General features: G+C 51.5%; 1 protein-coding gene across 3 annotated transcripts in view; it reads left to right on the top strand.

Moving 5' to 3' along the window:
- Window positions 1-27,121, top strand: part of TTC39A (tetratricopeptide repeat domain 39A) — a 47,081-nt gene that overhangs the window by 18,052 nt on the left and 1,908 nt on the right. For 2 of the 3 annotated variants that reach the window (XM_031465108.2, XM_031465109.2), the window contains exons 2-16: window positions 798-902; window positions 8,152-8,283; window positions 9,170-9,246; window positions 10,498-10,565; window positions 12,253-12,317; window positions 13,958-14,057; window positions 14,440-14,505; window positions 16,402-16,510; window positions 16,945-17,012; window positions 17,093-17,152; window positions 18,061-18,222; window positions 22,042-22,133; window positions 24,100-24,220; window positions 26,352-26,463; window positions 26,883-26,997. In XM_031465108.2, coding sequence (XP_031320968.2) covers window positions 798-902; window positions 8,152-8,283; window positions 9,170-9,246; window positions 10,498-10,565; window positions 12,253-12,317; window positions 13,958-14,057; window positions 14,440-14,505; window positions 16,402-16,510; window positions 16,945-17,012; window positions 17,093-17,152; window positions 18,061-18,222; window positions 22,042-22,133; window positions 24,100-24,220; window positions 26,352-26,463; window positions 26,883-26,997 — 1,452 coding nt within the window. The remainder of the gene's footprint in view (window positions 1-797; window positions 903-8,151; window positions 8,284-9,169; window positions 9,247-10,497; window positions 10,566-12,252; window positions 12,318-13,957; window positions 14,058-14,439; window positions 14,506-16,401; window positions 16,511-16,944; window positions 17,013-17,092; window positions 17,153-18,060; window positions 18,223-22,041; window positions 22,134-24,099; window positions 24,221-26,351; window positions 26,464-26,882; window positions 26,998-27,121) is intronic. The other variant, XM_064493595.1, reaches the window with a different exon arrangement.

Here is a 27,121-nt window from a genome sequence, read left to right on the forward strand (position 1 = left end):
GACTCTTCATTCATTCATTCACCAACTTAACCAATAATTATCAGAAGCCCATTTTGTACCAGATACTTGATGCTGGTGAAACAAGCAGTGAACAAAACAAATATTCCTGCCCTCAGGAAGCTTATACTTTAGTGGAAGGAGACAGATAATAAACACAAAAATAAGTTTAAAAAAAGTCAGAGGATGATAAGAGCTGTAGAAGTGTAAGGACTGGAAGTAGGTTGGGTACGCTGGAGGTGCCACTGGGAAGGTGACCCTTGAGCATAAAAGCCCTGGGCAGCTCTTACAGGCTGGCTGCCTGCTGTGGCCCATTGTGACAGCGCCGGTGGGGTTCTAGAGTGCAGGCCTGGGGAGGCCAGGAGAAGGCCTGGAGCAGCAGGAGGAAGGAAAGACTGAAGTGGGATTTAGTGGGTGGGCTGTGCCCTGCACTGGGGGCAGAAAAGCCCAATGGGTCAGAAGGGCCACAAAGACTCCTTTTACCCTTGTGGGAGGTAAGACAATAAATTTATTCCTGAGGCTTCCTTGCACCACCACCCCACCTACTCCATCCTCAGCCCGTCACAAATCCTTTCCACCAGCTCTGATGTCAACCCCCTTCTGCTCCCCCTCCCACATTTAGGAACACTTAGAGGTAGGTCCAAATTTTCCTTTGTGTCTTAGTACACAGTGAACAACCTGGAGGAGCTCGTGACAGTCATTCAAGGACCACCAGGGAGGTCAAGTGGGCCTTGGGAGGCTCTGTTCCAGCCAGGACCAGGGTTGAGGGCTGCTGGGTCACGCCATGTCTCTTCCATCAGGACTCCTGTGAGCAGCCTCCATGAGGCCCTGGACCAGTGCATGACCGCCCTGGACCTCTTCCTCACCAACCAGTTCTCAGAAGCACTCAACTACCTCAAGCCCAGGTGAGGCTTCAGCCCAGGTTGGGGGTGGAGGGCGCGTGTGTGCACACACACATGTGAGTGTAGGGATGGTGTATCAGGTGGAGAATCAGAGGTCTTATGTGAGAGGAACCCCTTGTAACTGAATGCCTTTGGCCTTCTGAGTCACCATGACCCCTGAGATTCCTATAAAAATGGCTCAGGCTCCCCACTCCACAGCCGTGAACAGCTGGGCCTTCCCCAGGGTCACTGTGACTTCCTTCTCCTTAGGTTCTTGTGGTCTTCTCCACTTTGATTTATTATCCCCACTGAATCAAGCTCTAAAATAGCCCCTTTTTGTTATTTTCCTCTGAAGTGCAAAAACTTGCATTGCCTTTACTCAAGCCTTTTAGGGCAATGATGACAGTAGTTTAGTCATTTCTTCTAGTGTTGACTGCCCTATTTCTAAATAATACACTTAGACTGCTCTTTTTCACTTACAACTTTTTCTAATTTTTAAAAAAATGAAATTAAGTAGAGATATAATTCACATACCATAAAATACACTCTTGTTTACTTTTTGCTTTTAAATATCACCTAATGGTTGACAAGAATTTAGCTTTCTTAGATCCCTGCCCCTCCTCCCTCCCCTCATCCTCATCCTGCCATTGTATCACAGTATTTGGCTAAATCAGTCATCAGTGTTTTCATGATTGTAATTACATAATTATGCTCATCCTAGGGACAAGTCTTACATTGTAAGATTACATTTCCTTTCTGGAATTAATAATTGACTTGTTTTTTTATTTGCCTAATTTGCTATACGTTTATCTGAACTCTTTGTAACCACTCCATCAGGTCATGAGGTTTTCCCTAAATGCTCAGACATAGCAGATAAGCCCTCAGTCCCTCCTTTTCCGGGAAACCTGTCCCCTGGATCTACTGGCCACCTTCCAGCTGCCTCCTGGAACCAACCCCCTTTGCTTCTCTCCTATCTGGTTGGCCTGGCTTTTTCTCTCTTGTATCCTCCCTTATTTTCCCAGAGCGTATCCTCTAGAAACTCTTTCCTGAGGAAGAGTTGCACAGATAGAATCCCTCCCCCTCATAAAGGTGAAGGCATTGCTTTCTGCCCTGTTTACTGGCTTCTCCTGTAGCCCGAGAGTCCTCATTCTTTTTACTGGGCACGTTGATCTTTTTTCCTTCTCCAGAAATGTTTAGGATCTTCTCTTTCATTCCTGCAAATCAAAATTTCACAATGATGTGCCAGAATGTAGGTCTTTTCCCTTGTTTTTCTGTATTTTGGAAACAGTTCTAGGAAATTCTCTTGTATGATCCCTTCATGTTCTGTTTCCTGGGCTTTCTTTAAGTCAGATATTGGACTTCCTGGATCAGCTCTCTTCTAAGCTACTTATCTACCCCCTGCCTCAATTTCATATTTATTTATCTTTTTTTTTCTCTGATTTTTAGGAGACTTTCTCAACTTTAACATTAAATCCTTCCATCGATTTTTCTTTTTTGTGTGTAATCATATGATTAATTCCCCTAATACTCCTCAGTGTTCTCTGAATGTTCTTTTTTTGCCCATAAAACATCTAAGTTCTTGGTTTATGAGTGCACTCTGTTCTTCATATCTATATTTAAAACATGAGTGTCCTTAGGATAGGGCCTGGCACATAGCAAGCGTTCCACTGAATATTTATTGTTTTTATTAATATTATCACAGATTATTCTGTTTTTAACATATTTTATTCTTTTCCTAAAAAGTCTCAGATTTCTTTAGGTTTCTTTTTTCTGTGTAATGGGGGGAGTCCTCTCCTCATGAGGGACTTTCCTGAAGTGCCTACTGGTCCCTGGCTGCCTGTCTGGTCATACTTAAGAGCAAATTCACTCAATGACCGACTGGAAAGTCCAGGCCAAGCAGCTTTGTAATTGGTGGGATCAGCTTTGGGATGATCTGGCAGAGAGCAGACCCCAGGTGTCAGCTTCTTCACTCCTCAACCTGGACAGAGAATCCCTGGCTGCCTGAATTCTGGGATTGGGATAGGGGTGAGGGACAGGGATCCAATCATGTCTGCGGTCCACTTGCCTAATCCCCTCTTTTCAACTCTAGGTTGTCCTCTGCCACAACTGGTGCCCCCAGACCCCTAGGGAAAGCAAGTGCTGATGCAGGGGACAGCTTTTCCCAAGTCCGCAAGCTTGGCCTGTTCAATTTCTCTAGACCCGACTGACCCACGGTTCTCCTGTCTGGGGTCAATGGCCTAGCTACTGTGGGTGTGGGGGTTCTGGGGCATCATAGCCATGAGTCTTACTACAGTCGCTTGGGCAGCATCCCCACACCTCAACTCCACCCTCTGAGGGGATCTGGGCTTGAGGTGGGGCAGGGCAGGATCTACAGCTAGAGTGTGGCCACCATCTGTGACAGGCCAAACCCCACCCTGTTTCCATCCTGCTCTATCGCTGAACAACCAGGTCCCCTCCCAGTGCTCTTAGAAGGCTCCCCGGCCCCATTTCCCTCCTGGTCATTACCTGTCTGTCCCTAAGTGGCTTCTGTCTACAACTACCCACCCCACCCTCCTTGTGCTCTCCTCCCTCCCCCAGCCCCCACTTCACTGAGGGGCTGGCTCACCTTCCCTCACCTTAGGAGGATACTCTACTAGGGGTCCTGCGGCCCAGGCCACCCCCCCACCACCACCAGAGGCAATGCCTGTCCTGAAGGAGGCACCACAGAGAGAACAGTCTTCCCGTGAGGCTAACTTTTACCTCACACGTGAGGCAGTGTAGCTTTTCTTTATCTGAACCCCTGCCCCATTCCAGAAAAGGATCTTTCTTTTTGAGTTTAAGAGCTTTCCCTTCAAACAGTGGGTGTCATTAGCACACTCCCCACCCCTTCTTGTGACAACCAAACAGTGTTTCTAGAAATTGCCAAATGTCAGAAGGACAGGGCTGGGGGTGGGGGTGCAGTAAAAATACCTCCCCATCTCTATTTAGAGCCATTGGTCTAGAGAAAAGAATTCTTGCTAAAAAATGACCTCCCCTCCACATTCGTTGCCCCTGAAGCTTCAAAAGATGCTGGGGCTCAGCTTCATTCAGTTTTCCTCATTGTACACACAGTCTCATTTCATTGTTATCAGTACTTTGCCCTTGGGGAGGAACTGGGCTCACCAAGCTCCTCCCGCCCCCACCACCCAGCTTCTGCTCTCCCTTTGTCACTTGTTAGTTAATTTTACTTCATGCTGTCTGTCCCGGAGCACTATCTCTGGAACATGATAGCTACTCCATTCATTTGATGAAAAATTGGTCATGGTTGATAGGTAGCAGATCTAGAATTCAAATCCAGGCCCCATCAGCTCCACAGCTCTGCCTTCTGGGCCATCTTGGATCTCAAGCAGGTGGAGAAGTTTACCTTGGACAGAAGTCCTCATGCCTGCCTCCTCTACCATGAGATCAGATGTGTGTGTGGGGTTGGGCGGTGGGTACAGCAAGTTCAAGGTGTGTCCCTGCACTGTCCTGGGATTCCTCTCAGGAAGGAGGCAAAGCCTCCTGCTGCTGAGAATAAGGGGCCGGGTTGCTGTGGTTGAGGAGGGTGGTGACAGGGATTGGGGAGAAGTTTCTGAGTGGCATGACAGGCCTGGCTGAGGTTGGTGGCCCCGCTTGGAGTGTGTTTTTCCGTCCCTGTGGCTGGAGGCTTCCTGCATTGCTCAGTGGCCGCACTGTGGAGAAAGTGGGCAGTTGCGTGGCTCCTGGGCCGGGGTTCCTAACCAGGGCAGCAGTGGGTTGGAAGGCTCAGCAGTGAGGGTTTTGATAACAGTGGCTGGTAGAGGAAGCTCAGGTGGGGGTAAGGAAGGGAGAACAAGCTGGAGGTAAGGAGATGGGGCAGTGGGAGTGAAGAGAGAGAGAGAGAAGGTAGGGAGTTTATGGTAGGGCAGTGGGTGGTATCACTTAGGACTCTGGAAGCAGAGCTCTTCTTGGGTTGATGATGAGGTCAAGGTGTGACCCCTAGGATGGGGTGGTTGGGCACCCATGGATGGTTCTGTGCCCTCGTGTGTCTGGCAGCAGTGTGCAGGGTGCTGGGGCTGCAGTACTGCGTGAGGCGTGGGCTGCTGTCAGAGTCACTCAGGGAACCAGTGAAACAAGCCGTAAGGGTGGTGCTTATACAGGGACCCCAACTCGTGTGGAGGGGCTGGCCAGGAAGGCTTTGGGACCAGCCACATAATTTCCATTGTGCATTGCAACATGAAAATGTGGAATCCTTTGTTCAAAGATTTTTAAGGATTATAGGATTTCAAGATGGTGACAACAGAGCATTAAACCAAGCCTGCGGCCTCTGGGGCATGGCCCTGTGTGACTGTACACAGATCACACACCTGTGAAGTCTTCCTGGAGGAAGTGACATTTACGCTGAGATAGGCTGGATAAGGAGGAGTCAGCCAGATGGAGAGCGCATTTCTAGGCAGAGGAACAGCCTATGCAAAGGCCTGGCAGTGAATGAGGATCTAGTGTATTTGGGGAACAGAGACACTCAGCCTGGCTGGAGTAGGGAGAGCTGAGGCAGGTCCCAGGAAGGAAAGGATAGGGTGACATCAGGTGGACTGGGGATATAAGTCCCCCAGAAGGTGCTTGGGCTGGAGAGGAAGGCAGCGAGGTGGGAACTGGGGTTGGGGGACTTTCTTGAAGATGAAGGAAAGTGGCTTGGGGACAGAGGGGCTGCCTCTGCGTTCCAGCCTAGAGCAGCCTCACCCAGAGAGGTTTTCGGGAATTAAAGCCTTAGGCTGGGCCTGGAGGGAATTCCCAAGAAAGAGCAGTGGGGATTGGGCAGAGTCTATAGGCCTGATTGTGGGGACAGGAATGCCTGACAGTAGCTGACAAGGGCCTGAGCCTTGGCTACTGGCAGAGGAGGGAAGGGCTGGAGGCCACTGGGCTCAGCTAACCTCCAGGTGGCTAAGGAGTGTCACTCAGCTCTTCTGATGGCTCTTCCAGTGCCCTTCCCATCTTGACAGCTGGTCTGATGGGTGAGACCCCAGTGGGCAGCGTGTCCAGAGCTGGGTCTAGCTCAGAGGTGAGGAGATTGTTGCTCCCAGGGGTCTGGATGCCACATGTACAAACAAAAACTTTGTGGAGTGCAAACTAAACTTGGGGTGCCTTAGGTCTTGGGGTTGTTATACCTCTGTGCCCTGAATTCCAGTCCAGACCGTATTTGGCGTGCCTCCAGGTAGTGGGCTGGGGAGGGGCTAGGATTTCCAACTGCAGGTACATGTTGGGGGCCTTGGGCCTCAGACTAGAAATTCCACTTTGCCTGCCAGCTGCCCAGGTGGGGCGTCCCTCCTACTGGGCTGGGAGGGTGGGGCTGAGTCCTGGGCCTGGGACCTTGTGGAGGGGGAGGGGAGGTGAGAGTTGGAGAGGCCTGAGGGGAGGGGATTCCCTGGTGGGGGGTCTGGGTCTGTGTGCTGCCAGGGAAACCCCTTCTCAATGTTTCAACAACCCTTGACCCTGGCAGGACACAGAGGGATTCAGACTCACTTTTACTGAGTATTGGCATTGTGGTCCTGGCCTGGGACCTATTTAAGCCACCCAAAGTCCTGGGAGAGAAGGATCATTGTATCCATTTTATAGAGGAGAAACTTGAGGCTCAGAGAGGTTCGCAGCTGTAACTAGCCAGGCCAGGAATCCGGCCTGTGTCTGAGGGACCTTGAAGCTTGAGTTCTGTCCCCACTGTGGGCTGTGGTCTGCTTTTCCACAAGCCACTGCCCTCAGGTAAGTGGTTCTTAGCAAAGACCTGGGAGGTGTCCTGGCAGCTACAAGGTCCAGTTTCCTTCATAAACTTTTGACTCCCAAGGATAGTATCTCCTGAGAATCACCCAGAAGTAGAAAAGCAACTTGACTTACAGAAGTATTTTATGAATAAGAAAAGCAGGAAACTGGGTAAAGTCATGTGATTTTACAAGAGAACAAGTCTATAAACCTTAGTCATCTCTCTCTCCCCTGAAGTTCCCAGCATAAGCCTGGCGCTGAGGAGTTTGGAAAATAATTAATGAGGGAGTGTAGGGAAGGGAGTGAAAGCCGCTGCAGCATCTGCTGTGTGCCAGGCGGGGTAATTCCCAGCCAGCCCAACAGGGACTTGAGTGGGCCAGCAGTATTGTCCCCATTTTGCAGAAGCATAAATCAAGGCCCAGACACATGACTCCCCCAGGTACACAGAGGGACTGGCATTGTTCCCAACCCTCATTGCCTGTTGCTCTCTGCGCACGTTAGACTAAATGCCACTCCCACCCACCACACCCTTTATTTGAGAGTCTGGGGCTATGGAGGAGCAGGGAGGCAGGAGGGGGAGGCTTCCTGAGGCTGGCTCACTGGGCGTGTCACGGTGGTGCTGAGACAGAGATAAATCCCATATAAGCTCTGTCCTTGAGGTGCCCACAATCTGAGAGAGAGCTGAGCCTCTGCTGATAGAAGTTCAGTGTGACCTGTGCCTCAGTTATAGACATGTGCTCCCTGAGGAGGGAGCCCTGGGTTCCCAGTGGCCTTTGAGGCACTTGGGGGCCTTGACAGATGAGTCAGGGGATGTGGGGGGGGCATTTCAAGTTGAGGGAACAGCATGGACACAGACCTGGAGGCAGAAAAGTGTGGAATCTTTTTGAGGAGGGGTGTGTGGTTGAGTGTGGGTATAGTATTGAGTGTGATCAGATTGTGGGGCAGGAGCAGTAATGATAAGAGGATCGGGCTGGAGAGGAGGGCAGCGCCTGGGCACCGGCATTATCTATGGGATGTAGAAACCATGGGAGGGCTTAACAGAGAAGGACAGGATCACACAGGGTGGGGAGAGGCAGGAGATGGCAAGGCCAGTGAGGTCCAGGAAACAAGGAAGGGGAGGCCTGGGGTAGGGCTTGAGGATAGAACAGACCCCACAGACAGGACCTGGGCTCAGCCTGTGGGAGGTGGGGCAGAAGGCGAGAGGCAGGCCCTGGGCGCAGGGATTACGGCCTCAGGCCAGCACGCTCCTAAGCCCTTTCGGAGTCCTCACAGCAGCCTTGCTGCTGCCATTCCTCTGGAAAGGGTGAGAAACTGAGGCTCAAATTCGAAAAGTCACTTACAGCCACTTAGCAAGAAGAAGAGGAGCTGGGATCTGAGGCCGCCTGAGCAGCCATGGAAGGGTCAGTCCTTGGGCGAGTCCCATCCCCTCTCTGGACCTGCGTTTCCCCCATGCAGGATGGAGAGGGGGTGGTAGGTGATGATGACACAGCGTCGGCTACTTTGGAGTTCTAGGCGTTGACCTTCTCTTGTCCCTTCTTTCTGGCAGAACCAAGGAGAGCATGTACCACTCGCTGACGTATGCCACCATCCTGGAAATGCAGGCCATGATGACGTTTGACCCCCAGGACATCTTACGTGCTGGCAACATGATGAAGGAGGCGCAGTCACTGTGTCAGAGGTCGGGGCCATGGGGCGGGCAGGGAGCAGGGGTTGTGAGGCTCATATTTCTGTTGCCTTGGCCTATCCCATTGCCTGAAATGCCACTATTAGTGCTGCTCCTTTTGGTTAAAAAGATGTGACCCCAAGTGCTAAGAGCTGTCCCTGTTAGCACTGTCTCAGGAGTCATGTTGTCTGAGCTAGTCACTGAGGGCTTCCAGGGGCCAGGCTAGATCAGGAGGAGACGATTCCTGGCTCTGTCACATAACTCTCTGACTTTTGGCAAGTTCCTCTCCAGACTCAACTTTACTCATCTGCAAAATGGGTGTGATGACAGAGCTGTTGTGGGGACTGAATAAAGACATCAGTTACAGGACCTGGTGCATTGTTGGTGTTCAGTACACATTAACTGCTTGAACGCATGAACGAATAGACCCTTAGTGTTCATGCACAGGTGGAGTCATCATTTACTGGAACACACTCCTGCCCACCCTAGGCCAGGCCTTGTGCTGGGCACTGGCTACCCGGGGAATCATCATACCCCGGCCCCTCTGATGCCTGAATGGCCTGATATGGGAGACAGGCACAGACAGTAACATCCCAGCATGATGCAGGGAAGCTCATGGGGTCGTGGGGTCCAATCAGAAGAGAAGGAAAGGCTTCCTGGAGGAGGTGATGCTAGTCACCCTGGAGGGTGACTAGGGCTGGCCAGGCTAGAGGGAGCAGGGGAGCGGGGGCTCCAAGCAGAGGTAAAAGCAAGGGCAAGGGTGTGAGAAAACCTGGATTCAGGGGAGTGGTCAGGAGTTCAGTGTGTGGAGTCCTATGGGAAGGGCAGGAGATGTGGTCAGAGACACTTGGGCCCCTCGCTCGTCCCCCTGAATGACTTGAGGCCCCCTTTTCCTCTTCAGGCATCGGAGGAAGTCCTCTGTAACAGATTCCTTCAGCAGCCTGGTGCACCGCCCCACAATGGACCAGTTCACGGAAGGTGTGGCTTCTGGGATATCTTCTCAACCCCACTAACACCAAGCAGCCTGGTTCCAGGCCCAGGGAGGGTGGGAAGGGGCATTTATCCTCCTAGGCATCCTCCGAGGGACCCGGGCCCTGGCCTACGTGCTGGGACACAGGTAGGTCAGCCCTGGGGCCTTTTGAGGAGTGGTCTCAGGTGAGGTGGGGAGCAGGTGAGACTCACTTATCTGACGACATTACCTGCTGAGGGCCTGGAAATCCAGGAAAGAAAGTGCTGTCGCGAGGTTCATGTACGTTGCTCCTCAGGCCAGGGTGGGCTTAGAATTGTGGGCGTAGTTAGGTTTGCTGGTTTAATTATTGTAGTCATCTCACGTGCCTCAGCGGGGATTGTGGTTTTAGAGGCAGACACTCTGAGATGAGACAGCTGAGGGCAGTGGAAGAGACGGTCTGGGCTGCCAGAGTCATGTGGCATTTTGTGCCTTGACCACATGTGGCAGTCCTGGGGGTGGCAGGAGCCAGCTGTGAGCAATGTGGGGCCCTCAGTGCCAGGGCAAATGGCCCTCCTCACCCCAAGAGCACTTAAAGTTTCCAGCACGAAACAGTGTCTGTGATGGTACCACTCTCTCCTTCATACCTTCCATGGCTCCCTGCTGCCCACAGGACCAAATCTGCAATCCCCAACCAGTGTTCAAGGCCCGTTACAGCAGATCTTTCCCTCATCTTTCCCCGTCCTCTAAATCTCTCCCACCTCACCCCACTTTAACTTTCTGTGGCTCAGCTGTCCCCAGACATCTGAGTTGTTTGGTTCTCCTGGGCCTCTTCCTAGAAAGCTCTTCCTGCCTCATCGTTTCTTCCCTTTTTCAGCTCAGATATCCTCCTTCTGGAAATCTTTTCTGACTCCTCAGGTTGTGTTAGTCCTCCTCTAGTCCCACAGCCAGTGGTCTTCCCTGGGTTTGTCCATTCAGCTTGGCACCTTCTTGCCCAGCACTGTAGGGTGTGTGTGCTCCATACCTGCAGTGATGCCGGAAGGACTGGAGAACAAGGCCCAGGGCCCTGAGCTGACATTCTGGGTGGGGGTGGGGGGAATGTGAGCTAATTCGGGGCAATGCTGTGAGTGCCATGAAGGAGCCTGGGGCTGAGGGTGGGGGGGCAGGGTTAGCTGATGACTCAGGCTCCCTTTGCCTTGTGGTAAGTGGGATGGGGAGGATTTGGCCGAAGCCTCCTTCCAAGAGTCCCAGGAGGCCGCAGGGCTTTGGTTTTCTCCCCACAGAGGAAATCCACGCTGAGGTCTGCTACGCAGAGTGCCTGCTGCAGAGAGCAGCCCTGACCTTCCTGCAGGTAGGAGCCCTCTCCTTGTACCAGCAGCCTGGGGGTTTCAGAAGTCGGATCTGTAGCAGCCATGACCAGCCCCCTTGCGGTTGAGGTGAGGTCTGAGGCTCAGTCACCCCAACACTCCTAGCCCTGGGCAGGCTCACTGGCGGAGGTGATGGGTTTTACCCCCTCCGCACCAAGCACACGTGTTCCCATCCACTACTGGGATGCGCTCCACCTCATGGCTGCCATTTCCCTGCTGTTTTCATGTCACATGTAGTGGCAGCCATTGTCACAGGCCCTGCTTTACATTTGATTCATTCAACAAACAGGTTTGAATGAATCAAAGTTGACTCATTCAAAATGTTGACTTGCAGCACCTACAACACACCAGACTTTGTGTATACATTACAGGCATGTCGTTTTTACAGACCTTACACACACTACATGTTGGTTTTTATCTACATTTACATATATTATTTAATTGTCACCTCACAGGCCTGTGAAGGAGAGGATTAGAGGGGAGGAGCCACTTTCCCAGGGTCACATGGTTAACAAATGGCAGAGCTGGGATTTGAACCCAGGTCTGGCCAACTTGGAGCCTATACTCCTCACCACAGGGGTAACTACGAGAAACATCACCTCATGATTTCACCAAAAAGCCGGGGTTATAATTATAACATAAAATCATCATGTAAAGAGGCATATTGGGGTGGAGAGGCACTGTTTATTTTTTGTTAGCTATTTTTCTATCTTTTTCTACCTCAGATGATTAGAATTGGATTAATCCCAATTCTTTATTGGGATCACTGTAATAATTGCACCATGAATGGCCTTTTATTTCCTTTGCTTACTCTATTATTACACATAATTAAAAAAAATGCCCATGAGCCCTCCATGGAACACAGCCCTGCTGGCAAGTCTCCTCTGCCTCCCTTCACCAGAGGAACCGCTACCTAGAGTTTTGTATCATCCTTCACCCTATTTTTAAAAATGGTTTTCTCAGCTTCCTATTCATGTCTGAACAGCATATTGTTATGTTTTAGTTGCCTTTGAGCTTCTTAAGGCCTCAAGCTGCGTGGGACTTGCTTTCTTCACTCAGCCATGGCTGTGTAACAGCTCTCCCCTCTCTGAGTATACCAGTTTGTTTATCCATTCTCCTGCTGAAGGACATTCAGGTTGTTTCCGGCTCTTGGCTGCTAAGATCAGTGGTGCTATTCTTGAAGATGTTCATCCATTTCTCTTGGATGTACACACAGGCGTGGAGTTTCCAAGTGGGCTGTAGGTATTGGTGCTTTAAATTGCACATGTGATAAACACCAGCTTGTAAAAAACACAAACAGTCCAAAAATGAGTGAGCCTCCTCCTTCACCACAGCTCCTCCACCTGGAGGAGGCACTGTTAATTAGTGGGAGCATTTGCTCCAGGCCTTTCTCCAAACACATAGGCTATGTACATGTGAGCCTGGAAAAGGGGGTTGATCAATCCCTGGGCATTTTGGAGGTCTTGTTTGGCAAGCAAGACCCTCATGTCAAGTCCCAGTGGGGGGCGGGGTGGGAAGGCTTGGTGTGGCTGACCTCTGCTCCTACCCACATAGGACCCCTCAAAAAGCTGTGCCCAGGAAGGGGCAGGCAGGACTCAGGGCCTTGTATGATCCTGTTCACAGCTGTGGCTACCCATCCAGGCTCAGCCTTAACATCTCTCCCTCCTGCAGGATGAGAACATGGTGAGCTTCATCAAGGGTGGCATCAGAGTTCGAAACAGCTACCAGACTTACAAGTGAGTGGGGCTGGCCGGGCGGGGCCTGGGCCACAGCTTCTACCACCCTGTGCCCCTCAGGTAGAGGACACTGGCTGGAGACAGGAAACCTAAAATGCTGTGTGACCTCAGACAGATTTCTGTATCTTCAGGACTCCAGTTTTCTAGAATATTATTCCCCTGGTTTTCTGGGTGTATCTGTTCATTTGGTTGCCCTGAGTACTGACTCTGCCTGACCCTGAGCTAGGGGGAAATAAGACACATATGCTGCACAAACAGCTCAGCCATAAAAAGTTGACCTGAATTGACTTGAGACTGTCATCTTTATTTTCCCCACTTAACATGGCTATTTCCCTGCAGAGATTTTGTGAGTTTGATTTCAGGATACTACTGGGAAATAACGCACCATGCAGTATATAGACCCCCCCTTACTTTGTGGGTCTCTGCTAGAATTGTTCAAGAGAAACCAGACAAGTGTTCTGGCCCCTCCAGTCTCCCCACCAGCTGCCAGAGTGGTGTTTCCAAAGCACAAACCTTGTCAGATCCCTCCCTGCCAACTCCTGAGACCCCTCTTGCTCTTAAAATGAAGTCCTGGATTATTGCTGAGTCATTCCTGGGAGCTCCCCTTATCCTCCTAGCCATATCTCCTACCCAACTCTGCCTCAGACATTTGGGCCTTCCCTCAGTTTTACACATATGCCAAGCTCATTCCTACCTCAGGGCCTTTGGACATGCTATTTTCTCTGCCAGGAACACTGTCAGGCTAATTCTTCATCCCTCAAGTTTTAGCTCAAATGTCAGCTCCTTGAGGAAGCCTTCCCAGAACCCCAAACTAGGTCAGGCCCCAGGGTTCTTCTCCTTTGAAATCCTTCTCATCCTCACAGTGACTCGGTAGGGATCTGTCCCCTAGAATGGGAGAGTCGTAAAGACAACAGCTTGGTGACTTTGCTCCCTGCTGTCCTCTGGTGCTTGGCACAGAGAGGCCTTCACCAGTGTTTGCTGAGTGAACGCCCTCAAGATACTCATGGCCTGGGAAGGAGGTAGGCACATCTTTAAAGCCCCTGTCCTGCCCCTGGCAGGCTGGGATATGGGCTCAGTGCCATTGGTGACCAGAAGAAAGAGGGTTGGATTCCAACCAAGAGACTCTAGGAAGATTTCCTTAAGGAGAAGGTGTTGGAGTTAACCCAGTGGTTCTCAACTGGGGGCAGTTTTGCACCCCAGGAGACAGTGGCATTGTCTGGGGACGTTCTGGTTGTCATACTAGGGGGAGGCTGCTCCTGCCGTCTCGCGGGTAGAGGCCAAGGAATGCCGCTGAACATCCTAGGATGCACAGGGCAGCCCTCCGCCTCCACCTGAACAAAGAATTATCCAGCCTAAAATGTCAGTAGTGCTGAGGCTGAGAAACAGTTCTAGACAGAATGCAGAGCACAGGCAGACACCTAAATGTTGGACAAGGTAGGTGTGCAAGGGCAGGAAGTATGTCATTATGGTGGGAGATGGGGCTAGAAATTCCTCTAATATCGGCTCTCTGGATTACCAGACTGTTACAAATCTACTATCAGGGAGTTCTGAGATCAGCTGGGAGTAGGGGCAACCTAGAGCCAGCTGGAAGGGGACCCAGCCGCCCCTGTGGCTGAAACAGGCTTTGCATCCCTCTGCAGGGAACTGGACAGCCTCATGCAGTCCTCACAGTACTGCAAGGGAGAGAACCACAGGCACTTTGAAGGAGGGGTGAAGCTTGGTGTGGGAGCCTTCAACCTGGTAAGTGGGTGTACCCTCGCCGTGTCCACAGCATCTGGGATCAAGAGTAACCTCCCTTGCACATCCCTGCCCTGCACATGGTCTCTATGGGGCTAGTGTGCCAGGTCCCAGTGGTGAAGCAGACGTTGTGGGCCTCGGGCTGTAATTGCCCAAGGTGGCTTGGCTGGGAGTGATGAGACTATGATTTTGACACAGTCTGCCCTGAACTGTCACACTGTAGTGCCTCTCTCTCTGGGGAAGTTGGCTTTCAGAAACCTGGGGCCTCGTGGGCATTCCGGAGACAGGGCCTATGCCTCTGGGATTACCCCCAGGACTCTGGAGGTGTGGAGAGTGGGAGGGCCATCCCTGCCCCTCACCTGCCCACCTGCCTCTGTTCCTGCAGACCCTGTCCATGCTTCCTACTAGGATCCTGCGGCTGCTGGAATTTGTGGGGTTTTCAGGAAACAAGGTAACCACCTCTCTTCTGGGACTCCCGACCCGCTCAGCCCCAGGGCTGGAGCTCAGCTGTGCAGGGTAGGGCTGTGGGGCCTGAGTGTCAGTCCTGGCTCAGCCTCCCTCAGTGTGTGGCCCTGGACAAGGGCTAAAGCTCTCTGGGCCTCAGTCTTCTCTACTGCAAGTGTGGCCAGTGGTCCCTGCCTCACCTGCCCAGGGCAGAGAGGCTCTAGGGTGGGAGTGAAGTGCAGCTTCATACAGTGGCCTGGTGTCATATTCTGTGAGCCTGGCCAATGCCAGGAACCTGGTCCTTCTCCCCTCAGAAGACCTTGAGCAAGTCCCTTCCCTTGAGACCTTTTTCTGGTCTGAGAGATGCAAAAGGGAAGCCTTACTGTGCATTGACCTTGAGGGTGAGAACCAGAGGACTCAAGCACCCAAAGGTTTTACTGAGGGCAGGAACCTGAGTAACAGATAGCAGATCAGGGAGGACTCCTTGGTGTAGGAGGCCCAGCATGGTAGAAGGAACATTAACCTGGAAGTCATGAGCCCTGGGTCAGTCCAGCCTCCTCCACAGCTCCCTGTGACTCTGAGCAAGTCCTGCCCTCCTCTGGGCTTCGTTTTTGGTAAAACAAGGGGCTTTTTTTTGAGATGAGCTCAGTGTTTCTCAAACTTGGACCTTCTCTGGCCCTTCCTGATTTTTGCTATGTTCACGGACCTCTATATTATTATCTGTGTATTATTTTTCTCAAATGAAGCTCATATTTTTACTTAAATTTATTTAAAGGAAACATTGCTACACAGAAAACCCATATTATGTGGCATGATAAGAACACAATCATAACAATAAATACTACAAGGACACTGTGTGGCCAGCCAAAGCTGTTTCTCTCTGTGCGAAAGGGAGCTTAAGGCAAAGCGATGTTGAATGCAAGCCAGCACAGGACTGAGGCTTTCTCCTGGACGCCATGAGGAGGACAGACAGCACTGGGACGGGAAGATCCTCACCTAGGACTCTGTGCTTCCTCATACCCTGCCTTGGACCTCTAAAATCTTAGTTGCCATCTGTGGTCCATGGCCCAGGGAAACACTGGTTAGATGCTCGGAAGGTCCCTTTCAGTTTTGTTTTCATAAGAAGGCCCTTGGGTCATGAGTAGGATTTCAGGCTGATGATGAGAAGGAAGAACATGAGGTCTGAAAAATAAAGTGTGGGCTGCCTGGCCAGGAAGAGAGGGTTGGTGAGGCCAGAGCAAGAGAGACCTCCAGCACCGGCTCTGGCTTTGTCTTTCCTTAGGGCAAGGGAGCTGTGGAGGGCTTGAGGCAGGGGTGTGGCAGGTCAGATTTGTACACCTGAAAGAGCAAGGATGTGCTGGAGGGCAGAGATTGTAGGCAGGAATGCAAGTGGGCTCTGACCTCTCGCTCCTCCCTAGCCAGACACTGAGCCTTCTCCTCCGGGGAGCCTTCCCAGACTGCAATCCTCATGGCCCTATCTGTGCCCTGAGCCTGTGGTTAGGATTATCTGCCTCCTTATCATTCCTACTTCCCCACCAGACTTGGGGCTGCTCTGGGCCTCGGTGCCCACCCTAGGGATGGAGCAGATAAATAAAGAGAGGAATGGGGAAGGGGCTGTTGAGAATGTGGGGACACCTGCACCCAAGCATTTGTCCTGGCCATGGCAGCAGTGTACCCTGCCCCCAGGAAGGTGGCTGAGGCACCGAGAGGGGCAGCCCCTTGTTCTGGGTGGCGCAGTCTGGGAGCAGCTAACCCAGCCTCCGGGGTTCCAGACTCGAAGTCCAGGCTCTCTGGTCCCTGCTGTGGCAGCACTGCCCTCACTACTGTTCAGTGTCCGCCGGCGCCCCTCCCCTTCCCTGGGCCCCAGGTCCTGCTGGCCTCAGCCTGCCTGTCTTTCCCCCAGGACTATGGGCTGCTGCAGCTGGAGGAGGGGGCGTCGGGGCACAGCTTCCGCGCCGTGCTCTGTGTCCTGCTGCTGCTGTGCTACCACACCTTCCTCACCTTCGTGCTCGGTAGGAGAGCCCTCAGGGCCAGGGCCAGGGCCTCTGGGGTTTGACTGGCTCTAAGGGCAGGGGATGAGAGGGCGAGGCGCTGCAGGCCCTGCTCCGGTCCCTGGGACTGGGGGTGTGGCACTGAAACCAGAAACAACAGAGCTGCATCAAGTGTCCTGGGGCCTGGCCTGCTGACCACACATTTCCTCAAGGTTTGACCAGGTTCCAGCCTCAGTTTTCTCACCTGTGAGATGGGGGTGGTCTTGCCCACCTTTTACAGGGTGTGAAGATGCTGTAGGCTGTTCTTATTTAGTCCTCACATCACCCTGGAGATAGGAGAATTATCATCCCCAATTCACAGAGGGGAAACAGCCCCTGAGGAGCCCTTGGGAGGTTGCTGGGAGTCTCGCCAGGGAGGGTGGTGACATGTGCTGCTGTCCCCCCGCCTCCTTCAGGCACCGGGAATGTCAACACTGAGGAGGCAGAGAAGCTTTTGAAGCCCTACCTGAAGCAGTACCCCAAGGTAAGCCCTACCTCCTGGCAGACACCCCCAGCACACGTGTGCCCCGAAGACCCACACAGACCACATGCATGTCATTGCAGGGTGCCATATTCCTGTTCTTTGCGGGCCGGATTGAAGCCATTAAAGGCAATATTGACACGGTGAGTATGGGGGTCTGAGCCAGTGCTGGAGGCCCCTCGAGTCTCCCAGGCCAGGAGGGTCTTCCTGTCTTAGACACACACAGATAGACTCAGGGATAGGCAGACTGGAAGGAGGGCCCTGCCCGGAGAGGACCAACAAGAGAGCAGGGGCATGACAGTGTGGGAAGACGAGGGAGGAGGTGGCATTTGTGGTCAGTAGGATCTGATGGGGAGACGCAGGACTACAGCGTCCCAGAGAGGGAGGTCCCTGAGTTAAGGCAGAGATGCAGGAAGCCTGCTGTCCAGGACGTGGTGATGGGCTGGCACCTGCTGAATGGAGAAGTGGTGCCAAAGGGTGAGGTGGGCACCTTGACCAAGGCGTCTGGACTCTGTGGGTGGGAAGGAGCCACTGAAAGGGCGAGAGAGAGGAGGGCCACGGCTCCAGCAGAGTCCCAGCACTAAGCCGTGGCGCAGGCCAGACTCCAGGACATGGCGTTCCGGGGTCTGTCCGTGGCCCCGGCTGTGATTCCTCAGGCAGCAGGACAGACACCCCAGGCCCAGGTCGCTTCGTGGGAGTTGCTGGAACCTTTGGAGTTTTCTCTGAGACATAGACATTATTCTGTCACTTGAACGTTAACACTTTCCACTTCCTGTTGTCCCTCCGTTACAGCTCTGTCCCACCCTTCTATTTTGTGTTGAGACTGGAGTCCCAGGGCCAGGCAGTAGGTGGGCCCAGGTCATGTACGACTTAGGGGGCAGAACCAGGGCTGGAGGCCACAACTCCTATCTCCCCCACGCTGCCCCTGGCCCTCTCCCAAGCCCAGCACAGCGCTGGGCCTGCCATGGACCTGGGTGGGGGCAGAGGGCACAGAGAATGGGGCGGGATGGGCTGGGGGACCCCGCTGAGGCTAACTGGCAGGTGCCCACAGGCCATCCGGCGGTTCGAGGAGTGCTGTGAGGCCCAGCAGCACTGGAAGCAGTTCCACCACATGTGCTACTGGGAGCTGATGTGGTGCTTCACCTACAAGGGCCAGTGGAAGATGGCCTACTTCTACGCAGACCTGCTGAGCAAGGAGAACTCCTGGTCCAAGGTGGGCTGACAGCATGTGCTGGGGGTGTCGGGGACCTGGCCAACCCAGACTGGCCATGAGCCCCCAGACCAAGGGCCACACCCCTAACTGAACACAGATGTCTCAACTGGAGTTTGAACAGAACCATACATTCAGCTAGGTGTCAGGATTGGAAGGAACTAAAGACCATGAGGGGCAGAACTACAATGTGTCTGTTGAGACTTTGTCACAAAGGACAGAGGTGTAGCTCATACTGTCTAAGTGAGTGTTGTCCAACAGAACTTTGTGTTATGGTGGAAACATTCTATTTCTGCACTGTCCAGTGTGGTTGCTCCCAGCCACATGTGCACACTGAGCACTTGAAATGTGTCTACTGCAACTGGGAAACTGGATGTTTTCAATTTTATTTTGTTTTAATTAATTTAAATTTAAAAAGTTACATGGAACTAGTGGATATACTACTGGACCATGCGGGTCTAAAACACAGAAGGCTCATTGGTTCATAATAACTGAAAATTCTGGGCACATCTGACCAGGTAGGGCTAAATTCAGGAATTCAGTTTACGTCATCTGAGCTTATTTTTTCCATCTGGAGCTGTGCTTTCCTCTGTGACATCTTTGCCGTACAGGCAGGTTCTCTCCATGTGGTAGCAGGGTGGCTCTGAGCTGCCTGCCCCCAACTCACATCTTCTGTTTGGTTTCAACGGAAGTCCCAAAGTAGAGCCTCATTGGTCTGGCTTGGATCACAAGGCAGTGCCTGGAGATGGGTGGGAAGACTCCTCATGGATCGGCAGTAGGAGAGGGGCGGTTCTCCAGAAGAAAAATGAGGTGCTGTCCCCAGAATAAGTGTAGTTGGGGGTGGGCATTAAAGAGATGCCATGTGGGCAGAACAAAGCAAAACAGATGCTCAGCATAGACTAAAGCTTACAACACCATGGTAAGTGGTGAAATAAGTATTAGCCCTTATCATCATAGTAACAATAGCGCAGAATTCTGCACCTAGAGTCTTGGAATCATCTAGACCATCAGAGAGCAAATGGTACTGTCAGATCCACAGCACATGTATCTCAATAACCTTAAACCCCTGTCTCATCCCTCCCCCACTTCTGCAAGGAAGTCGCTTTCCAGTCCGCCTGCCTGGGGCCCAGGCTGAAAGGGAATTCTCTGGGCCAGGGCAGGCGGCGCTGGGAAGAGGAGAGGGCTTCACTGTGTGCCCTGTGTGCCCAGCGCTCAGCATTTCTGCCACACCACACGCAGCGAGGTAGAAGCTCTCCCCATCAGGCACACGAGGAACACTGAGGCTAAGAGAGGGTATGTGACTTTCCTGGGCCACAACGCTGCTGGTGATAGACACTGGATTTGAAGACAGTTCTGTGTGACTCAAAGGCCTCTGCTTTTCCCTTGCCCCTCAAGTCCTCCCAGGAGGCCCAGCTTGCCCTGAGACCTCCCTGCTGTTGCAGGCACTTCCCTGTGGGCCAGCATTCATTCCTCATCACCTCCCACTCCCAACAGGAACACAGCCTTGGGGGACCTTTTTGAGCTCAAGTGACCTAGAAGCCTTCCTGTGGAGTGAGGCGGGCAGCTGGGTCCGCCTGCCTGGGGAGGAAGAGGCCTCGGGTGACAAGCAGAGGGAAGGCCAGGCCTCCCAGGTGTCAGGAGTCTGGCCGTGAGTCTGCTCGGTCCCTGGCTCTCTGTGCAACTTCGGGGTGGTCAGCCCCTCTCTCTAACGATTTCCTCAGAAGGGTTTCCTGTGAAAGTGGGGGTTGTGGCACCCCAAGTTCTGGGGCCTCATTCATTCCTAGTTTCCAGCATTTGGCCACCAGACTCCACCAACTTCCAGCTCTAGAGAGTTGTCCTGTGGCCACTGCCATATGTGCTGGCCCTCTGCTCAGCATCCATCTCTGCCTGTGCTGTGCCGAGCCGTCCCTGTGAGCCCGTCACATTTCCCCCAGTGCCTGCACCTTGGGATGGCCAGAAACCAGGTGGTGACAACTGTCTGCTCAGTGCTGTGATGGGGGAGGCTGAGGGGAGCTCAGAGGCAGCCCTGGGCATCCCAGCCAAGAGGACAAGGAAGGTTTCTAGAAGAGATTTCTGAACTGAATCTTGGAGGAGGAAGAATTAGGGTGGCAGAGTGGAGGAAGTGGAAGGACACCCCAATCGAAGAGAACAGCAAGGGCAAAGGCTTGGAAGCTAGGGTGCTGTCTACAGGTTCTGTGTCACCAGGTGAAGGGTTTGTGGGTGGGAGTTGAGGGACCTCCCCCTCTAAGCTACTCGCTGTAAGCTTCCTGAGGGCATGGACTGTCTGACTGCACAGTCTGGTAGAATAATCCAGCAAAATAAATGTGGGACCAGCAATCAGACAGATAACTCTGGGAGACAGGACTCTCATCAGGGGAGGTGGCTGCTGTTTTCCATCCCTTGATAACTTGAATGTCCATAGGTCTCACAACTCTAGGTCACTGCATCCGTCCTGACTCTTGTTGACTCAGTGAGGGTAGGAAACAGGTTGAGAAACTGTTCTAGACAGAATGTAGAGCACAAGCAAACACCTAGGTGTTGGACAAGGCAGGTGTGCTAGGGCTGACATGGCGGGGCAGGAGAAAGCTCTGAGAGGAAGCCAGCGGATGTGCCTGGCAGAGATGGGACAGTGGCATCCCAGGCAGAGGGACAGGTTAAAGATGGTATGGGGAACAGATGTTACTGAGGGAAGCTTCTCAGCATGCCCCATAAAGACCAACTTTTCCTCACCTTGTGAAGGACAGACTGAGGTGCTGAGGGCAGAGTGGAACTGGGAGTAGCCCTAGGCTTCAGCATGGGTGGGGCTGCCAGGTGGAGGCTGCTTTCTGCCTTCTCCTGGAACAGACTCCAGGACGTCCTGTTCCCTTTGCTCCTCCACCCCCTACACTTTCTGGACTTTGGGCAGCCAGTTCCTCTGTAGCCGCCCCCGGTGGCAGGAGCTGTGGTTCAAGGCTTGGCCACTGGAGGGCAGCACAGAGCCAGGCATTCCTGGCACTGGACTTCAGCAAAGGGGCAAGGCTTTCAGGAATGGATCCATAGGGTGGGGACCAGGGGAGGGAGTGCTCTGCAGAGCCTCCCCTTCCCTGTCAGTGGATCCAGTGGCAAGACCCTTGAAGCCACACAAACCTGGGGTCACTCCCAGTTCTGCCTCTGGCAGCTCAGCTTCCCTGGATGCAAAGGTGGGTTAAGGATTCCTTTCCGACATTGTCTTTGGGATCAAGTGAGATGATGTATATCAGTTACCTGGCACACAGTAAGGCAGTTTCACCAAGGGACCCTGAGCTGAGCCCTGACCCAGGGCCCTTCTCATTCTTCTGGCCTCATACCTCTTCTTTTACACATCCCATGCTTTATGCTATTGACTTGTATCCTACTTAGACACATCTCTGTCCTCCTTTGCTCGTCTCAGGCTGTTCTCTTTGCCTGGAAGGTCCTTTTTCAAGTCTCTGTGAATCTTCACATTGGCCTTCAGGGGCCCAGTCTGAAATAGCTGCTTCCCAAAAGCCCTTGCTCCCCTGTCATTGTGTCACCTTTCTATCCTCAGCACTATCCCACGCATTCACTAGTTGCTTGAGTCCTCTCTGCTGCTTCAGAGTGGAGACAACAGCTGCTTAGACTTGGCCCATCATGGATTTAATTCCTAGTTCAAGTCCCCAAGTTGCTTCAGCTTCCTTACCCAGTTTCTTCCCTGGGCTTGGGGATAATAGAATGTTAGCTACTATGCTGGGCCATAGCAATGTCCCAGTGAGGTATTTGTGCCAGTTTGGGACTGTGATCAGAGGGCGGGTTGCTCACACCTGACTGTTGCTCTGCCTTGCACAGGCCACCTACATCTACATGAAGGCTGCCTACCTTAGCATGTTTGGGAAGGAGGACTACAAGCCGTTCGGGGATGACGAAGTGGAGTTGTTTAGGTGGGTCTGACCATTGCTCCCGGTCATAGGTCTCAGCCAGGCTCTGCTCACAGCCACCCTGAGCAGAGGGAGGTGGGGGTTGTCATCTCCCCTGCCCCGAGCCCCTGACCCTCCCCCAGGATCACCCCATACCTGTCATTCCCTCTGTCACCACCTCCTCCTGCTGCTGTCATTAGAGCCTTTGAATCTGTTCAGAGGTTTTCTTTCACAAAAGTGGTTCTGTCAGCATCCTTTGCACTGAACTTCTGTCATCTGGAGTGTAGGACAGATGTAGATACTGAGGTCTAGAGAGGTTCCTCCTGCTGAGTTAACCTGGTACACTCAGAGAAGCACAGAGTTGAAACCAAATAAACAGGACTAAATCTAGCCTCTGCCATTTGTTAGCTGTGTCACCTTGGACAATTTCAGCATCTACAAAATGGGAATAACAACCTCTGCTCTGCAGGGTTTTGCAAATCAGATAGAGAACAGAGTTAAAGAGCCTGGCATAGGGCCTGGAGCCACTAAATGGTGGCTGCTTTTGTTCTTATCTGCACTGCTGTTTGCCTCCTGTGAAGGACCTAGAGCAGGACTCAGCTATGGCAGGCCAAGGATAGAGCCTAGGGCTTCTTCCAGTCATGGTGAAGGTTGCCCCTAACTTGCAGACATGAAAGTAGGGGTAACCCGAGCTTCCTGGGCCACCACTGTCACAATCAGAGGGCGTTTATCATTTACCAAGCGACTCTGTCTCCATCTTATGTAACTCTTCCAGAAGACCTATGAGGGTAAGAATCTGTTGGTGAGGAAGGGTAATTTCTCCTCCAGCCTTCTACGTTCTTGGCTGAGACCCTCATAAGAAGACAAATGAACAGTAAAAAAAAAAACAAACAGAAGTTTAATAACTGTATACATACATGGGAGAGACCCAGGAAAGCTGAGTAATTCTGAAATGGCCAAACCATTACCTTAATTACCATTTCCAGCTAAAGGACAGAGGATCTGGGGGGATAGGGAGCCAGTTATGGGAGGTTTTCAGGTAAAAGAGGATATGGTTGTTATGCAGGTTTAAGTCTCTGCCTCCTCCATTGATAAAGAGTTTCTGGAGATTCATTTATCCTCCTCTTCCTGGTACAGAGACACCCTTACAAATGGAAATTTCCTCTATAAATGTAAATGTCTCTTACCAAAAGGTAATTTCTACTAGGTTTTCAGAGTTTTTTGTGTGTCTGCTGTGTCTTAAAAATAACCAGCCTAAAATAATCCTTATGCTGAAGAGGCATATTTGGGGGTGACTTCTGCTCCCCTTCAAATCATCATCTCCATTTTTGGGATGAGAAATCCAGCCCAGAGAGGTTCCACAGTGAATAAGCAGGGGAGGTGTTTGGTGGGGTACCTCACAACTAGGTCCAGCTGTTTCCTGGGCCTGGACAGCTCAGGTCTGAAGGTCACAGCCACACCCTGTGACTGGGGCAGAGATGGAGGATGGGGTGGAGCTGGGAGGGTGAGGCCCCAGATGTGGAGGCTTGCCCTGCTGCATACCACATTTTACTCTGCCCTTGGAAACAGCTGAGAAGGCCATAACTCACGTGGCCAGAGTTAATTAAAGGTTTGTGCTGTGCGGTCTTGGGCAGGTCCTTCTCTTTCTGTGAAACTGGGGTCAGACTTCCGCTGGGCCTTCTTGAAATGGGGCCTGGGAGTAGAGGAGAGACAACTAGAAGGCAAAGCAGGACTGGGGCGTTTGTGTACGTTCTCACCTCTGGCTGCTGGTGTGGAGGAGTCCCTTGCCTAGTCACAGGAAGTGGTCAGGTCTTGGCTCAGGGCCTGTGAAATACAGCCATAGCCACAGGCTATGAGTCCAGCACTCTCATCATGTAGATGGGGAAACCGAGGCTCAGAGAAGGGCCAAGCAGAGGCTAGGCAGGCTGGGGACTCTCAGTCCTTTCTAGCTTTTTCTCACCCTCTCCCCACCCTCCTATCTCTTCCACAGAGCTGTACCAGGCCTGAAGCTCAAGATTGCTGGGAAATCTCTACCCACAGAGAAGTTTGCCATCCGGAAGTCCAGACGCTACCTCTCCCCCAAACCTGTCTCATTGCCAATCCCTGCTCTGGTGGGTAGGAGGGTCTTGACTGGCCCTGAACTCTAGTTTGGGATTGTCGGGGTTAGTTAAGAGCCAGGGATACAGCCACTGACCCCAGGGGAAGTGGATAGGGAGAAAGACCTTCTTCCCTCAGGGACCGGGAGAGGATTTCCCAATTCACCTGGCACTGGGTAGGGGACACAGACGAGTCTGAGCCTGCCCCAGCCTCTGGAAAGCACTGGTCTGATAAGGGTGGGGAGACAGGCGAGCAGGTTGCAGACACCTCAAGACAGAAAGAGCAGCCCTCCTAGACAGCCTGTTCCCAGGCAGAGGCATCACTTGGCTGTTTGTGTTCCCACGCTGTCTGTTTCTGTCTTGTCACGTGATGATAATTGTTGTTTACACTGTCCCCCCTCACTGAACCGAGCTTTTCTGAGGCTGGGACCATGATACAGTCAACTCCAAGATAACAATAATAGCTGCCATTGTTGTTGGGCGCTTGCTGTGTTTAACACTCCCTACACCCATTGCCTCATTTGATCCTCACAGCCCTCTGAGTTAGGTGTTGGTGGTATCTCCATTTTACAGAAGGGGATTATAAGGCCTAATGGATAAGTAGAAAAATAAAATAGCTAATAAGTAGGTAAGATATAAGTAGAAAGATAAAGTAACCACCTGTCCACGTCACATAGCTAGTGAGTTAGAGTCAGAATTTGAACCCAGGCAGTCTAGTTCCAGAGCCAGTATTCTGAACCACAGTTATGATGCTAATTCCATGCATGATTTGAGCAGGCATCAGAGAAAGCTCTAGTTTAAGAGTCCTTGTTATTCAAATAGTAAGGCAACCAGAAAGGTAGAAAGGGCACTGCTTCAGAGACCTTCATCTGGTCCTGACTCTACTGCTTAACTAATTGTGTGACTCTTCCCTTAATGTAAATAATATATATGTTGCCCATTTCATGGACCAGTCATGGGAATCAGCTGATAAAACATGTTAAGCATCTTAGAAATGAAAAGATTCAATATCTATACAAAATTTATTTAGAATCTGTATCCTGAATATCTTCAAATAAATCCTAAAATATTTTACAGTTTAAAATATACAATATAGACATTATTGTCAAATGGGGCGGGGGGAGTGTTGTAAGGAAGGGCAGATGAAACAATTATACCAAAAATTTAGGGGAGACTTTCCATAACTATAATCTGTAAAATGCTATTTGTGTATAAAATTATTTCTGTGATTACATACATTTGGGAAAGACTGGCCTAAACAAAGTTTATATACTGTAGACCTTTTTGGAACCTTTATTGCTCATCTGCATGGTAAGTCTCCAAGAGGCAGCTTGAAGGTGCCGTTTTTCCCAAACTCATTTGGCCACAGAATGCTTTTTTAATGGAATATTTGCTAACTTGGGACCATATAATGATTTGATAAATATTTGTCTAAACTTAAAATCCCTCCCTAGATCATAATGACAAGAACTATAATAGGAAAGTCTTTCTAGAACTTTATGTATACAAATCACATCCAGTGTCTGGCTTGATAGTTTAGGAAATGCTTTTCTAAGCTAACAGAATTACTGGAATGAAAATTTAATTTAGTATTCAGAGCTTCCTGGCAGTCAAGGCAAAAAAAGGAATCAGGTATGTTTGATAGTTTTCAAGAAGGTAGCTCAAGCCCAGTGCCTTGGGGGAACAGGAGAGGTGACATAGTCTTAAGCTCCTGAAGTGCTTAAATAAATTATGATTCCTCCATTATAGGAGGCCCTGCTAGCTGGAGCAAGGAGGAAGACTCCCTGGTCCTCAAAGGATGGAAAGAGTTTGGAAACAGAGAGGTTGGGAGAGAGCATAATAGTGCCCCAGGAAGCCATGAACAGAAAAGTAACTGAAAACTATTCACAGCTATGAGCTGAAGAGTAAGAATATGGGCCCATCTTAAATTCTCTCTGGGGTAAGGAGAGGCTGCAATAATAAATAAGTCTCCCCCAGAACTCTCTCAAGCCCACAGTTTCAAAGGCTGGGCTAAGACTTGTCATGGAAGAGTAAAGCTAGAAGGGCCTTTAGTGATCCTCTGATCTGAGCTGCCCATTTTACAGATGGGGAAACTGAGGCTCCATTGGACAGGAAACCTAGGACTGACTTGCTCCCCTGCCCCCAGGAAATGATGTACATTTGGAATGGCTACGCGGTGATTGGGAAGCAGCCGGAACTCACAGACGGAATACTTGAGATTATCATCAAGGCTGAAGAGATGCTGGAAAAGGGCCCAGGTGACTATCCCTAGGCCCTTGAGCTTGCCGGGCTGGGTCAGATCACAGGTTTTTACAGTTGAAGTTTCCCTCTACCAAAAACATCCTTCCTCGCTTCTCTACACTGGTAACTTTCCTTTGCCTTTCTAGACCGAACTTCAGTGGCAGCTCCTCCAAGAAGCTGTCCCTTGACCCCAGGTAGAGTCAAGGCCTCTTTGGGGCTCCCACAACCCCTGGGCTTCCTTCAGTCAGTCCTAATTTCACTGTATTGTCATCGTCTCAGTATCTGTCTTTCCTCCCCAGATGTGAGCTCCCTGAAGACAGGGACCTTGTGTGAGTCAACTCTGTGTCCCCAGGGCCCAGCACAGAGTAGGGGCTCCATGAGTAACTACTGAAGAAGTGAACAAGCATGTCTTCTTCCCTTACTCCCCTATTCTCAGAGAATGAGTACTCAGTGGATGATGAGTGCTTGGTGAAGTTGCTGAAAGGCCTCTGTTTGAAATACCTGGGCCGTGTCCAGGAGGCTGAGGAGAATTTCAGGAGCATCTCTGCCAAGTAAGTGCCTCTGTGGCTGCTCCCGCTCCAGATATCCTACTGCTGGGCCCAGGGCTCCAGGGTAGAATTTTCAGGGTTTCTCTCTTCTCACGCACACTCTAGTGCCTGACCCTAGCCTACCCCT

The sequence above is a fragment of the Camelus dromedarius genome, chromosome 14 (assembly GCF_036321535.1).
Source record: "Camelus dromedarius isolate mCamDro1 chromosome 14, mCamDro1.pat, whole genome shotgun sequence".
In the NCBI taxonomy this organism is placed as follows: Eukaryota; Metazoa; Chordata; class Mammalia; order Artiodactyla; family Camelidae; genus Camelus; species Camelus dromedarius.